The sequence below is a fragment of the Narcine bancroftii genome, chromosome 3, assembly GCF_036971445.1.
Source record: "Narcine bancroftii isolate sNarBan1 chromosome 3, sNarBan1.hap1, whole genome shotgun sequence".
NCBI classification, from domain to species: domain Eukaryota; kingdom Metazoa; phylum Chordata; class Chondrichthyes; order Torpediniformes; family Narcinidae; genus Narcine; species Narcine bancroftii.
This window is the reverse complement of record NC_091471.1, coordinates 295,708,891-295,722,130: the sequence shown is the minus strand read 5'-3', so window position 1 is coordinate 295,722,130 and position 13,240 is coordinate 295,708,891. Positions and strand designations below refer to the sequence as shown.

Genomic DNA, 13,240 nt, shown 5'->3' with positions numbered 1-13,240 from the left:
CAATGAGAATGTCAGCATCTGGGGTGAAGCACCATGCCGTGGATAGAACAGAGCTGGTGGATGCACTGCAGTGATCTTGAGGCATTTGATGAGATGTCTCAGCAAAAGTCACTGCCGAAAGCAGGAGCTCCTAGTATCTGAGGTAACATATTGGCAAGATTAGAACTAGGCTGGCGTGTGGTGTAGGACCCAAAACAGTAACATGGTGGATGGAAAGTTGACGTACATATAGAAGTTAACGCCAAACAGTTCAGGACTGACAGGAGAAGGATGGTGTGTGGAAGGTCTGAAAATCTAAACTAAATTTATGCTAATGCAAGAAACCCGGCAAAGAAGGCAGAGCAGCAAGGACAGAATCATGGTCGAGGGAGGGGCAGGACTGACAGCTCAATGTCCTGGGTTACTGGTGCTACAGAGATAGGGGTTGAGTGGAGGGAAGAGAGGTGGAGGCATTAAATTTCTAATTTGTGAGAACATTAAGGCCCAGTGATGAAGGACTGGCATATTGTGTAAGATAGGATGGCATGAGTTGGAGGGGAAGCAGTAGGATGTGGTGTCCCCTGTGTCTGCTCCCCTTGTGCTCCTGGTGTGGAGGTGGTGAGCTTATTGCATGATCTTAGGTGGATGGGTTACAGGTGCTGCTGTTTCTGAACCTGTGTGGTATGTGTTTGTGGCTAATGTTCTGGTCTCTGTTTTCCCTACAGAGGAGAGTAGAATGGAGTATGGGACTGCAGAACCCGTGGCCGAAGAGGGTCATGAAGAGACCAATCAATCACTCAGCAAGGAGAAAACTGATGGGGCAAAAATCAAAAGAGCTGGTGAGGAGCATTGGACGGAAGGTGGAGAGCTGCCCAGGGCGGCTACGGTTAAAGCCGATGGTGGAAGCGGAGGGAGGGAGTCTCCACTGATCGCTGCACAAGTGAGTGACACAAGCCATGGCACAGAGGAAGTCTCCAGCCATACATCTGGCATGCCAGTAGAAGTTGCCACAGAAGCTTCTGGACAGACAATTCTCAAAGAGGATCTGGAATATCTTTCAGCATTGAACAAGGACTCAGAGGCTGACAACAACAAGGGGATGGAAGATAATCCTCAGCCCGTCAGCATGGACGCAGGGGCAAAGCAGCAGAGCACATTCCCATCTCCAGTGCTGAGAGAGGTAGTTGAGCGTGGGCAGAACTGTGGCATGGAGTGCAATGGGAGGGAGATGTTAACTCTGCCTGATGTTCCCCGTGCAGTGCTGCCTCCAGGTGCTGTAGACTCTACCAGCGGTGAGCTCTCCAATCTGTTGTTCTCTTCCACTAAGCAGCCTACATCATCGATGCTTCCGTCTGCTGAGAATCTTGAGCTGGGAGGAAGTGGTGAGGAAGTAGGCAAGGTGCAGGAAGAGCAGAGCCGGGCCTCTTCTGTCCAGGAGTCAGATGGCTCAGGAGCAGGGCCAGTGGCAGCTGAGACAGTGTCTGCACTCACAAGGGCTCTTGCACCTCTGCATATCCTTGAAGAGGGGCTTCAGGTCACCACAGAGGTGGTGGAGGAGAACTTTCAAAGCGTGACCTCTCCTCTACTTTTGAGGGCAGAAGTCAACACCATGGATCCAGAAGAGGAATGGAAGAGTGTGATGGTAAACCTGGAGGTGTTAAACTTGACAAAATTAGAAAGGGAGTCGGAGTCCCTGGAGGAGTTCGGTGGAAGCCAGCCAGATGTGAAGAATGTTCTAGGTGCAGCACAAAATCTCAGCCGTCTGCAGTCTGTGGCTGTGATCCCGTTAGCGGAGATAGAGACTGACGCAACAGTTGTGCCTCACATGAGCACACTGCCGACATGGGCAGAGATGGAGCAGGCAACAGTGGGAGCGACTGACTGGAACAAGGATAAGCATGTGCCTGTCACAAGTAGCTTGGACACTGGATTGTTGTCAACCTCTCAGAAATTGCCCGAGGAAGCTCAGACTGGTGCTCACACTGACCATTTTGAGCCAGTAACACGGCCTCCAGGCAGTCGGATGCTTGGAAACAAATCCATCTTGTTAGGCTGGGGGCCTAGCATGCCCATGAGCCTCAAAGCTTTAACGCCATTGTGGCCCACTCAGACAAGTGCAGCAGCAGTAAAAGGGCAAGCAGACACTGTGGAAACCTCTGGCATGAGTCTTACAGCCAAGATGGACGCTCACAGTGACCAAGAAAGAGGAGGAATGATTCAGCCAATCACAGCAGAGATCGTGACCTCTGCAGACACAAATGCACAATTGGAATTTGCGTCAATGCCATCGAAGGAGGTGAGAGCAGAACCATCAGCCATTGCAAGGTTGTTGGGCTCAGCAGAGGATCAGGCTACCCTTCCTAGTACGGGAAAGATGGACAGAGCTGATGAGGGCTCTGCTTCCAGGGAACGGCCTGAGATCTTCACTTCCATTCCATTTCCCTCCTTGTCTTATCAGGAAGAGTCCTCTTCCCATGAATCCCTTGTAGAAGTGGTAGTCAACATGGAGAATGGGGTGCCATCAGCAACGCACCAGCCTCTGGTCTGGTCATCTGAAGCCAGGCTGCCATCGTCATCTGATGAAGGTGAGGGCTCTGGGGCGCCGGAACAAACACTGACCATCAAGGACCTTCTCAGCTCTGCTTCAGGGCACGATGCAGAGTTTTGGGCAGTCACGCCAGCTCCTGTGAGTTTCAATGACTCTAATGAGGATTCCGTCTTTGTATTACCAGGTGAGAGGCACCATGTTCCATCTCAACCAGTGAGATCATTTATTGATTGCTGTTAATAATGTGGAAAGGTCCACACTCGCAAACAGAAGCCCAGCTCGAGGGTGATCATTCTGTGGAACTTCTGCCCATTGGACAGGCTACCTTCTGTGGGGATTCATGGGGAGAAGAATGGATGTGAAGGGAATTAACAATAACACAGAACAGGGTGATTGGTGAATGTTTTGCAATTTGAAACCAACTATAGGAGGTCCCTGAAATTATACGATGCAGTGCATATGCTTGGGCCAATTGGAGAAGAGCTGCAGCCTGACCCCATCCTCCCACACTGGCCCACATCTTGGTACTGCTTTAATGTGGGGAAGGGGTTCTGCCTCCCCTTTCTTCAGATCCTCCACCAGCCTCAGGAGTGTGGGGGACCCATTTTTTTGTCATTTCCTCTTGAATCCGTTGACCGATTGCATTAAATCTCTCATACTGGTGTTTGTCTCCTCATTCAAGGCCCTTCCTTTTCACTCCATCATCTGTGTAATTTTTGTGTATCTATTAAGTCACCCATCTCGGCCTCCACACAGATTTCAGTCCCAGCACCATCCTTGGGAATCAAGTCAAGTCTAGATTATTGTCCTCTGATTACACAAGTACAACCCGATGCAACAGTGTTCTCCGATCCTCGGTGCAAAACCTGCAGACACACAACCAGACATAACACACTCACAGACAAACAATACATATGCAGGACAAGTATTCATAAGTACAAATAAATTAATAAATATGGTAGTCTCAGATGGTTAGTGTGAGCAGTCCTTTTGGCCGTTCAGTATTCTCACTGATCATGGGAAGAAGCTGTTCCTCAGCCTGGTGCTGCTGGTTCTGATCCTCCTGTATCTCTTTGCCAATGGGAAGTAGCTGAACGATGCTGTGTGCAGTGCGGAAGGGGTCCGCAATGAAGTTGCTCGCCCTCTTCGGACTACAAACCCAATAGATCATGTTGGTAGGGAGGGGGATGGGGGGAACACTCCAGTGATCCTCTCTGCCACTCTAATAGTCCTGTGGATTGATCTTCAATCAATTGTGTAGTGATCCGAACTGGCCCACGGCACTGCAGGCAACATACTTTCACAAAGAGGCACAAAATGTCTCTGACCCATTCTTACTCTGTTAGTTTCACCCTTTCAGAGATATTTCCTTTGCTCAATGCAGCCTCCTCTCACCTTCTCTACAACTGAAATATCTTTTCAGGAGGGCGGTGTGGGACTGTGAAACGTAAACTGCTTCTCTTTCCACAGATGCTGCCTGAGCTGTTCACACTTTCCAGCAGTTTTTATTTGATTCTCAGGGTGATTCCATAAGGTAGGTGATAAAGAGGAAAGTTGCATGGAGAGGTTTGGAAAACAAATTCCAGAATTAGAGTTCGACTGCTTGCTAAGTTTAAGTATATTTGCTACAGAGTACCAGGTATAATGAGGAGGATTCTCCTGCAAACAGACCAATAGCCTATCTCTTACATTCATACAGCCATGTAAAGAGTATAGGATTGCAATGAAAAGAAAGATGGATTAACACCAAGCAAAGGCAGCACAAGTGTACTGTTAAGGGCTCATTTAGGAGCCTGCTGACTGCAGAGAACAAAATATATTTAAGCCCATTGGTTGGCGCTTTTACATTTGCAGCCGATGGGAGGAGGGAGAAGAGAATGAATATGGATGTGATGGGTCCTTCCGTGTTTTGGCTGCCTTTCTTAAACAGCGAAAGATGTAGATGGAGTCTGTGGAGGGAAGGGGAGTTTGCGATATGTTCCGAGCTGCATTCACCACCCTCTGTAATTCAGATCTTGAGCAACGCAGCTCCCGTGGCATACTATGATGCATCCAACAAGGATGGTGCACCTCTAGAAGTTGCCACTAGATTTTCAATCTCCTTCCTATATTCCATCCTATTGTTATTTGATCCCTGGCCCACGACTGAGGTAACATTGGTGAATTTGAAAATGGAGTTGGAACAGTATTTAACCATACAGTGTTGCGTGTAGAGGGAATTGAGTACATCCTCAAGGAGCACCAGTGTTGAGTGTGATTGTGAATGGCATGATGTTACTCATCTTTACTGATTGCGGTCAGTTAGACAGGAAGTCAATGGTCCAGTTGCAGAGGGAGTCGATGAGGACTAGATGAAGGGTCCAGGACCAAAACATTCACTGACCATTTCTACCCAGGAATGCTGTCTGACCTGCTGAGTTTTGTATGATCAAGATTCCAGCATCTGCAAGCTTTGTGTTTCTCTACCGGAGATTATCAACTCTCTGTGTTGTCAGAAGTGAATTAATGATTGATCTTTTCTTTCTTTGGCTTGGCTTTGCGGACAAAGATTTATGGAGGGGGTAAATGTCCGCGTCAGCTGCAGGCTCGGGACAGGCAGACACGGTTGCAGCGGTTGCAGGGGAAAATTGGTGGGTTGGGGTTGGGTGTTGGGTTTTTCCTCCTTCGCCTTTTGTCAGTGAGGTGGGCTCTGCGGTCTTCTTCAAAGGATGTTGCTGCCCGCCGAACTGTGAGGCGCCAAGATGCACGGTTTGAGGCGATATACTCATCTTAAAACATGCACAACATTGTTGGCTCAGGCTGGCTAGCGATTGCTCCTCTGACATCTTTCCGCATCTCTGTACCAGGAGACCCTGCTGGCATAGTGTCCTGCATCTATGGGCACTTGCATTCTCCATTCAACACAATTCCCCTACGTCATTAACCTCCATCAGCAATGAAATTAAATCTCTTTTTAATGTGTCAGAGATAAGATAGCTCTGGCTTATTCATGTTCCATAGATGCCAAGTCACTCGTGGATTCATTGTATTCAGAGGCCAGTAAAACGATTGAGTTTGTTCAAGCAGAGATTCCGGTGGAGATGAGTGTGTAAAGGGGATCTGGGGGCATTGTGTGTGTAACTCTCGTCATTCTGATGTAATTGGCTCCTGATTTACATCACAATTGCACTCCTTGGCTAACGTTTTGATGGAAAATCTTAAAAGAAACCTCAAGGGCATTTAATAGGTCAACAGGCCTTCCCAGAATTCTCAGACACTGGAGCCTGGCTCGGCATCAAAATCTCTTGAACGTTTTCCTGACTGGCCTTGACGTTTAGGGTTTTTAGATGGCAGGCATGTTATGGCACAATCAATGAAATTTGCTGCTCTACGGACAGGGCAGGAATTTTGAGTCAATTCCTGCACCGCGATTTATCCTGCAGGGGCCCTACTACTTTTCGGAGGAAGCCTGCAGCCTAAATCTCACCGCAAAACTCACTTCATGAATTTGACGTCCAGCTGATGATTCGGGGCACGTGTAAAAGCACTGGGACTAATGCGCACAGGATCTTAAGGGGTGCAGCGTAAACGACCACCAGGTGAGTAATTATATTAATTTATGTTAAAATTTTCACAGATTTTTCCAACATTGCTGTCTAAAAAACATGAATGATTCTCCCTGTATTAAGCAGCATTCCTTGTTTAAATTGTATGGCAATGGATCAGATTGCATGGAATTGTTCAAAGCTAGAGGTTTTCATGAAGGTCACGAAGTAAAGTCTGAGGCATCCGAGGACAAGATGTTGCATTTATATAGCACCTTTATTGAAGTGAAAGATCTTGAGATACTTCGTGGTGACATTAACAAACAAAATTCGACACCAGAGATGTCCAAAGCTGGCCGTGAGTGTGGACTGGAAGGCAACTTTTCAGGAATATGTTCATTGTGGCAAGAGATTTAGGAAGGAAAATGAATGTATTGATCTAGCCACCAGTGGTGGAGCGGCAGACGTTGGGGATTGAGGTGGGAAATGGAGGAGTGAGAGATCCTGGAGGGTTACAGGATTGGATAAGATTACCACAGGAGGGAGAGGTTACCCTGGGCCATGGTCACAGCTCAGAGGAAGAATTAACACAACTAGCAACAGGAAGGTGAGAGAGAGATCTTAGTTCTGGAGTGCCAAAAACATTTGGATCAGGAATGTGTGGTGACTGAAGCCATGTCACAGAATGATGGTTTATGGGGTATCAACTCTTCAATGCAAGAAAATGAAACTAGTGACAGGTTATTACTGTCTATAAATAGCAGTGGAATTAGTTGCTACGTTGTTGTCTTTTTCTTTTTGGCAGTCCTGGGTTAGATGGTGCCATCCACACTATCTCTGTGGGTTTTCAGGTGGCTGAAGAGGCCAGAAGAGCAGAATCAGGCCATTGGGCCCATCGAGTCTGACTCACCATCATGGCTGATTTACTATTTTTTCAACCTCATTCTCCTGCCTTCTTCCCGTAACCCTTGATTTCCTTCCTAATCGAGAATCTATCTAATTCTAAAATATACCTCCGCGGCAATGAATTCCATAGATTCACCACCCTCTGGGTGAAGAAATTCCTCCTCATCTGCTTCCCCACAGTGTTGGACCCACAGACCCACAGACTCCCACAATGGGGGTTCCAGACACTACAAGCCTAATCAGCCTGATCTGTTTCCAGTACACCCACTTCTAGTGTGGCCACAGAAATGATCACAACACTCCATGTAAATTTGCAACATTACATCCCATCGCTAATATTTTCTGGCATGCCCTATGCAGGCAAGCATGCTATCAGCATTCTTCAACACCCTGCTGACCTATGTTTCTCTTTCAGGGAGATATATTTATTTATATATATGGGTCCTTCAGGACTGAAGTCTCAAGATGGATCAGTATGCTTGTGCCTGGAGTATGGGAATGGCAGACATCTCTGACTCGGAAAAGCTGCCTACGAAGCTACAGGGGACATCTTGAAGAGATGGAGTGGTAGAAAGTTGGGTTAGAGGTTCAGCAGATTATAGGACAGGTTTGGAGAGTAGAAATTATCTGCATCATACTTCTTCTCCAATTGATATTCCATATTCTTTATCAATTCTATCCATGCCTCTTTTTGCTCACTGTAGTCTATAATGGGATTTCATTGGTACAGCTGAGAATGTCGAAACAGTGCCTTGATCTACTTTATTTCTGCCAGCCAATTGTTGCCTCTCCTGTTGCGCAGACCCACTAAGCAGTTCCACACTCAATATGCAGCAGTGAGATCCTGTGTGAGCCCTACAAAGCCAAAGTTTCAAGGTGTTGCAAGGAGCTGTCGGCTTTCCTACTGAAACAGTCTGTCACTGGGCTAACAGATGGCTCTGTAACAGAACCATAAGATGTGACTAATTGTCTGAAAATGAATTGCAGATGGTTGTGCTTGAGATGACTCCACAAGCTTCAGTAATTGTACATCATTTCATGCACAGATTTCTTTGTTGAAATAAAATGTCAAACAAATCATTTTATAAATTTCTGCTATAATTGCATCCCCAGTTTCTGGCAAATGATGATTGGAGTCCTTGGATGCTTCTGGTTCAACCAGAGATGTCCATGTCTACCTTCTTGACACACGGAAGGTTGAATGACCCCTCATTGCCCCTAAGCTCACCTTACCCCGTGGCTCCTTTGTTTAACCCGTGAACCCTTCCCACCGCTCTCTCTGACCATCCGCTCTGGTGAAATCAGTGCCCTCAGTGCCAACATTTAAATTGTTAAAGGTAAAGTTTCATTATGGTCACGTGATGCTACATTTAGATGAAACATAAATGAAATTCTTTAACTTTGTCTACCATAAGGAAGACAGCAAGTTCTCACTTTATCCAGTGCCCCCCACAGAAATGGGGCCTCAGCGAGGAACAAACTTGTGAACCCTGGTTTATAAGACCAGTGCTCTAACCCCAGAGAAAACAAGAGTCTCTGTTTGTGTTCAAAGAACCAGTCCATGCTAAATGGGCTGAATGGTCTCTTGTTAAAAACACACTACTGGAGAACCCAGGTGCCTCCCTACATTATGTTCATACCTTGATGAAGGGCTCAATCCCAAAACGTTGGTCATGTATCTTTATCTTTGCTATATAAAGTGCGCTGTTTGACCTGCTGAGTTTCTCTAGTTTTGTGTTTTTACTTCAATTACCGTGTCTGCAGACTTTTGTGTTTTACTCCTGATGGGTCTCCTGTGCTGTGTCACTCTGATAACTGGGGAAGGTTTCTTATTTTATTTGCAATGTGCCTTACCAGCTGCATGTCTCCTCATTGTTCAAAGCCTTCAACCATTCAGCTCTCCATTGAAGATCCAGCCAAGAGATGAAAGAGGAAGAAAGGCCGTGGGGTTTACATGTTCCTTCGATGCTTACATCAGTTAGGCACTGAGGAGAAATTGTGAACTGAGGAGATTTAGGTTGCTGAGAATAATCTTGCATGTTACAGTGACAAGTGTGATCCTGATTCTATGGATCACGGTCTTGTCTAAGTTAGAATCCTACTCTGAGACTTGAGGAGCCATCAGGGCTGATGCTGCAGCCCCAGTGCTCCATTGTGAGAGTACTGTACAGTTGCAGGTGCTGCCTTTTGATTCGGTGTTAAGTCATGGTCTCCCAAATGCATCAGAAAGATTCTGTGAAACTAGTCAAAGAATAATTATCACCAGTGTCCAGGCCATGATCAGTCTCCCCACTGACAGAATGAGTAAGCCAGCAATTCGAGCCAGTAGCTGAGTTCCCTGCTTAAATATTGCTGGCTCGTTGTTTTCATGGATGCATCTACTTCCAGACGCAACAAAAAAAGGGAAATGGCAAAAGACTTGGAAAATCAGGCACTATCTATGGATATTGTTTCAGGCTAATGACTTCACCAGAACTGAAAAAGTGGCTCATGCTGGTGATGTATCTTCACCTTTGCTACAGAAAAGGTACCGTTTGACCTGCTGAGTTTCTCCAGCATGTGTGTTTTTTTTTCACTTAACCACAGTGTCAACAGAATCCTGTGTTTTACCTCTGAAAAATGAGCTCGATCATGATGAAACATCGTCGACCTGGAACATTAACTCTGTTTCTTTCTCCTGCTGATGCTACCTGATGGGCTGAGTGTCCCTGTGCTTTCTGATTTATTTCTGATTCCCAGCACCTGCGGATCTGTGGTGTTCAGTATTTTCTGTTGCTAACTGCCCTCGAAAAGGTGGGAGCAAGCTGTGAGAGGATTTCTGGTAATTCACAGAGGTGTTGGGGAGAGGCTTCCAGGATTTGAACCTAATGACCATGAAGAATTGGCAAAAGATTTCTAAATCAGGATAGAGGGTGATTTGAAGAGGTGATGTACCTGCTCCCCTAGTCGGGTTTGGGGGATGGAACTGGAGTGTGCAGTGAGTGGGAAAGTTGAGAGCGAACCTTTGGTGGTGCTGATCAACCACTTCCAATACAGCAAGCTAACGGAAGCAGACAACACCTTCATAGTCTCGGTTGCAGTTTTTACTCAACTGATCACTGTCTTTCTCCATCAGAAGGGTCTCCAATGTTGTACAGGCTGGCAATGCCAACGGTAAACCCTTTGGATGATTGCATCAAAAAAAAATGTGCTCTTTTACCAGGGTCAAATGTCCCAAACTGCATCACAGCGGTGGTGTGTTCAGTCAGTTTTCAGTGTGATCCGTGTAAAGGATATGAGCAAAATCTTAGTCAGAGATAGGTTTTAAGAAAGGGGGATTTACAAGGAAATTCCAGAGCAAGTGACCAGGCAGTGAACATAGGCTAATGTTGGTGGAATAATTCATATTTGGAATGTGTCAGAGACTGTATTTGGAGGAGCAGAGAGATCTTGGAGGACAGGAAAATGTCAGAGGGATGGAGGGTGAGGCATTGTGGGATTTAAGTAAAAATGTGAGAATCTTGTATTGTACGAGAGAAGCCAGCATCTCCTGAAGAGAAACGTGTTCGTTGAGGTGAAAACACTTAGTCGGAAGCATCTTCTTTCTGCTTAATGTTTGACTGCATTAAATGTCTCAATAGATGAATTATAATTGTCATATTTAATAATAATATAGCTAATTGTTTCTTTAGATAAATTTTCTTCATTGATCCCCTTGTTTATAATCAATTCTAAATGTATGGCATTTAATCAGTTCATTTTCAGTAGCATTAAAGAACATTTGAACCACATAAATTCCACATCATTTTCAACAAAATCTGAGTGTTTATTTCATGTGTTCTTGGTCTGGACTCCCCTACAGGTTCTTTACCAAGAATGTCTGCTTACTCCTTGCAATGTCCGCACCCTTCGTCTTTTTCCCCAACCTTTCCTTTACTGCTCTTGGAGGTTTCCTGCCTCTCCATTAACCCAGCCTGAAATAGGAGCTGTCAGAAGATTTGACAAATGGGGCTAGTGTGATGTCCCGAAGTCGAGCATGAAACAAAACTGAGTGCACTGCAGCCATTCAACAGACGGACTATATCTGGTGCCACAGGGCCTGCCTCTGTGATGCATAATTCTGTGACCTTTCTGCCCATCATGTCCATGCCAACCACTGTGCTTATGTGAACAAGCCAATTTATCTGCATTTAGGCAATAGGTTTCTCTGCCTTTACAATTCATGCACTTGTTTAGATACTTTTTTTGAATATCCTATGATTTTCCAACTCAGTTCTCAACATTATCAGCGTCAATGTTAAAAGTATCAGCATTGACTACAGTTTACAATTATTAATTTTATACAGTTTTCTTCATCTCCCTCCCTCCCCACCCCCACATTTAACACTTAACCCTTAATTAACCATGGTTACACACAACATTCAAGACGCTCACAACAAAGCTATAAGACATACATCAGGGTTTTATGAGTTTAGTGGCCAGTGCTCAGGCTGTTTTCTTCTCTTGACTTTTCCTGGCTGGGATGGGATTGAACCAGCCCCCCCCCACCGACTGATGGATGGGTGGCAAGGCATGATGGTTCACACTATAATCGTGTTCCTATGGAATTTAAGTATGGTTGCCAAATTTTCAAAAAAGTATTCTACTTTTCTCTTAAGTTGTAAGTAATTTTATCCAGGGGAACACAGCTTTGCATTTCTGCGTTCCAGTGAGTAATGCTCAGGTAGGAATTGAATTTCCAGGTAACCGCTATGCACTTCCTGGCCACTGCCAATGTGATCATTATGAGTTGGATTTGAAATTTGGACAGGTTCATTATAAGTCTTATGTCCATTATGTTTCCCAACAGGAACAACTCTGTGTCCTGTAGGAATTCTTTACCTATAACTTTTTCTAGGCCTAGTTCCACCCAGAAGGGTCTCACCTTGGTACATGCTCAGGTTGCATACACAAAGGTTCCTATCTTAATGCCACATCTAAAGCATTGGTCTGACAATTCTGGTTTAGATCTGTTCAATTTTTGCAGCATCAGGTACAGCTGGTGTAGAAAGTTGTATTGCACCAGCCTGTACCACACATTAATGATTGCAGTCATGTGATCCGACATAGGTCGGACCAGCATCGCTCATCAATTGTTATTCCTATGTCCGACTCCCACCCCTGCCTTGATATGCAAAGGCCTGGTTTGGGTTCTTCCACTTGGAGCAAGAAATACATTTCCAAGATGAACTTACGTGTATTCCTCCCTTGAATCATGGTCTCTATGTCACTACACATTGATAGGGCCATAGTTGGACCTAATTTGTCCTACAGGAAAGACCTTATCTGAAGGTGGCAGTGGAACATTTTATTTGATCGATCAAACTTAAGCCTGAGTTCACTTGTTTAGATACTTGTTAAATTCTGTTAGTTTTAAAATAAGTTCAAGATAAAAATTGGGGGAGGGCTAATTTTGATGGCATCGGACACAATCTCTTAGAAGTTGATTGGAAGAAACTGTTTGCGGTTTAAAAAAAAAGATACGAGGCATCTGGGAGGCTTTTAAAAGAGAGATCGGGGAGTTCAGGGGCATTTGTTAGAGTGAATCTTAGGGAACACTGGCTGATGGGGGATTTCGAGGCCCTGGTCAGGAATAAGGAGGAATATATCAGGTAAAGGCAGCTGGGATCAAATGATTCCCTTGAGGAGGATGAGAGATACAGAACACAATACCAGATTCGAGGACAGTTTCTGCCATTATCAGACTCCTGAATGAACCCCAAAATAGAAAGTTAAACTGCCCTTGCTCTGTGCCAACCAATCTCTCTCTGTAACTCCGGACTCTATACCACAACAAGGAGGTTACAGCACAGAACAGGCTATTCAGCCCAGCACCTCAGTACTGGTTTATTGTCCACATATACCAACTCTCACCCCCTTCAGCAGTCTGAAGTCCCTCTCACTCTGGGGCTGATCCAGCCTCTCCTTCAACCCAATGACGCTGCTTTCTCTGTTGGAGACCATGTCCCGTGTCTTGTGGATGTTGCTGTATATTGCAGATGTGAACTGCTGGAATCAAAGAGAGAGGCCTGATCCTCAGCCCGGGAATGGTCTCCCTCGACCTCACTACACTGCATCCCCAGCCCCCATCCCTCCCCTTGAGTTACCCAATTTAATATTACAGAATTATTGTAGCACAGAGAGCCTTCAGCCTGTCATTCCCTCTTTGTAAGAGCAATCCAACTAAACCCACTTCTTACAGCCCTGAAGGTATTCCCGTCGGGCAGCCTGCAGGCATCTGGAATTAAATCTGCCTCCATAGGAG

The 13,240-nt window shown here is 45.5% G+C and overlaps 1 protein-coding gene across 2 annotated transcripts in view; it reads left to right on the top strand.

Moving 5' to 3' along the window:
- The window catches only part of ncanb (neurocan b), a 173,551-nt gene that overhangs the window by 143,381 nt on the left and 16,930 nt on the right, over positions 1-13,240 (top strand). For both annotated transcript variants that reach the window (XM_069928553.1, XM_069928552.1), the window contains exon 10: positions 705-2,711. In XM_069928553.1, coding sequence (XP_069784654.1) covers positions 705-2,711 — 2,007 coding nt within the window. The remainder of the gene's footprint in view (positions 1-704; positions 2,712-13,240) is intronic.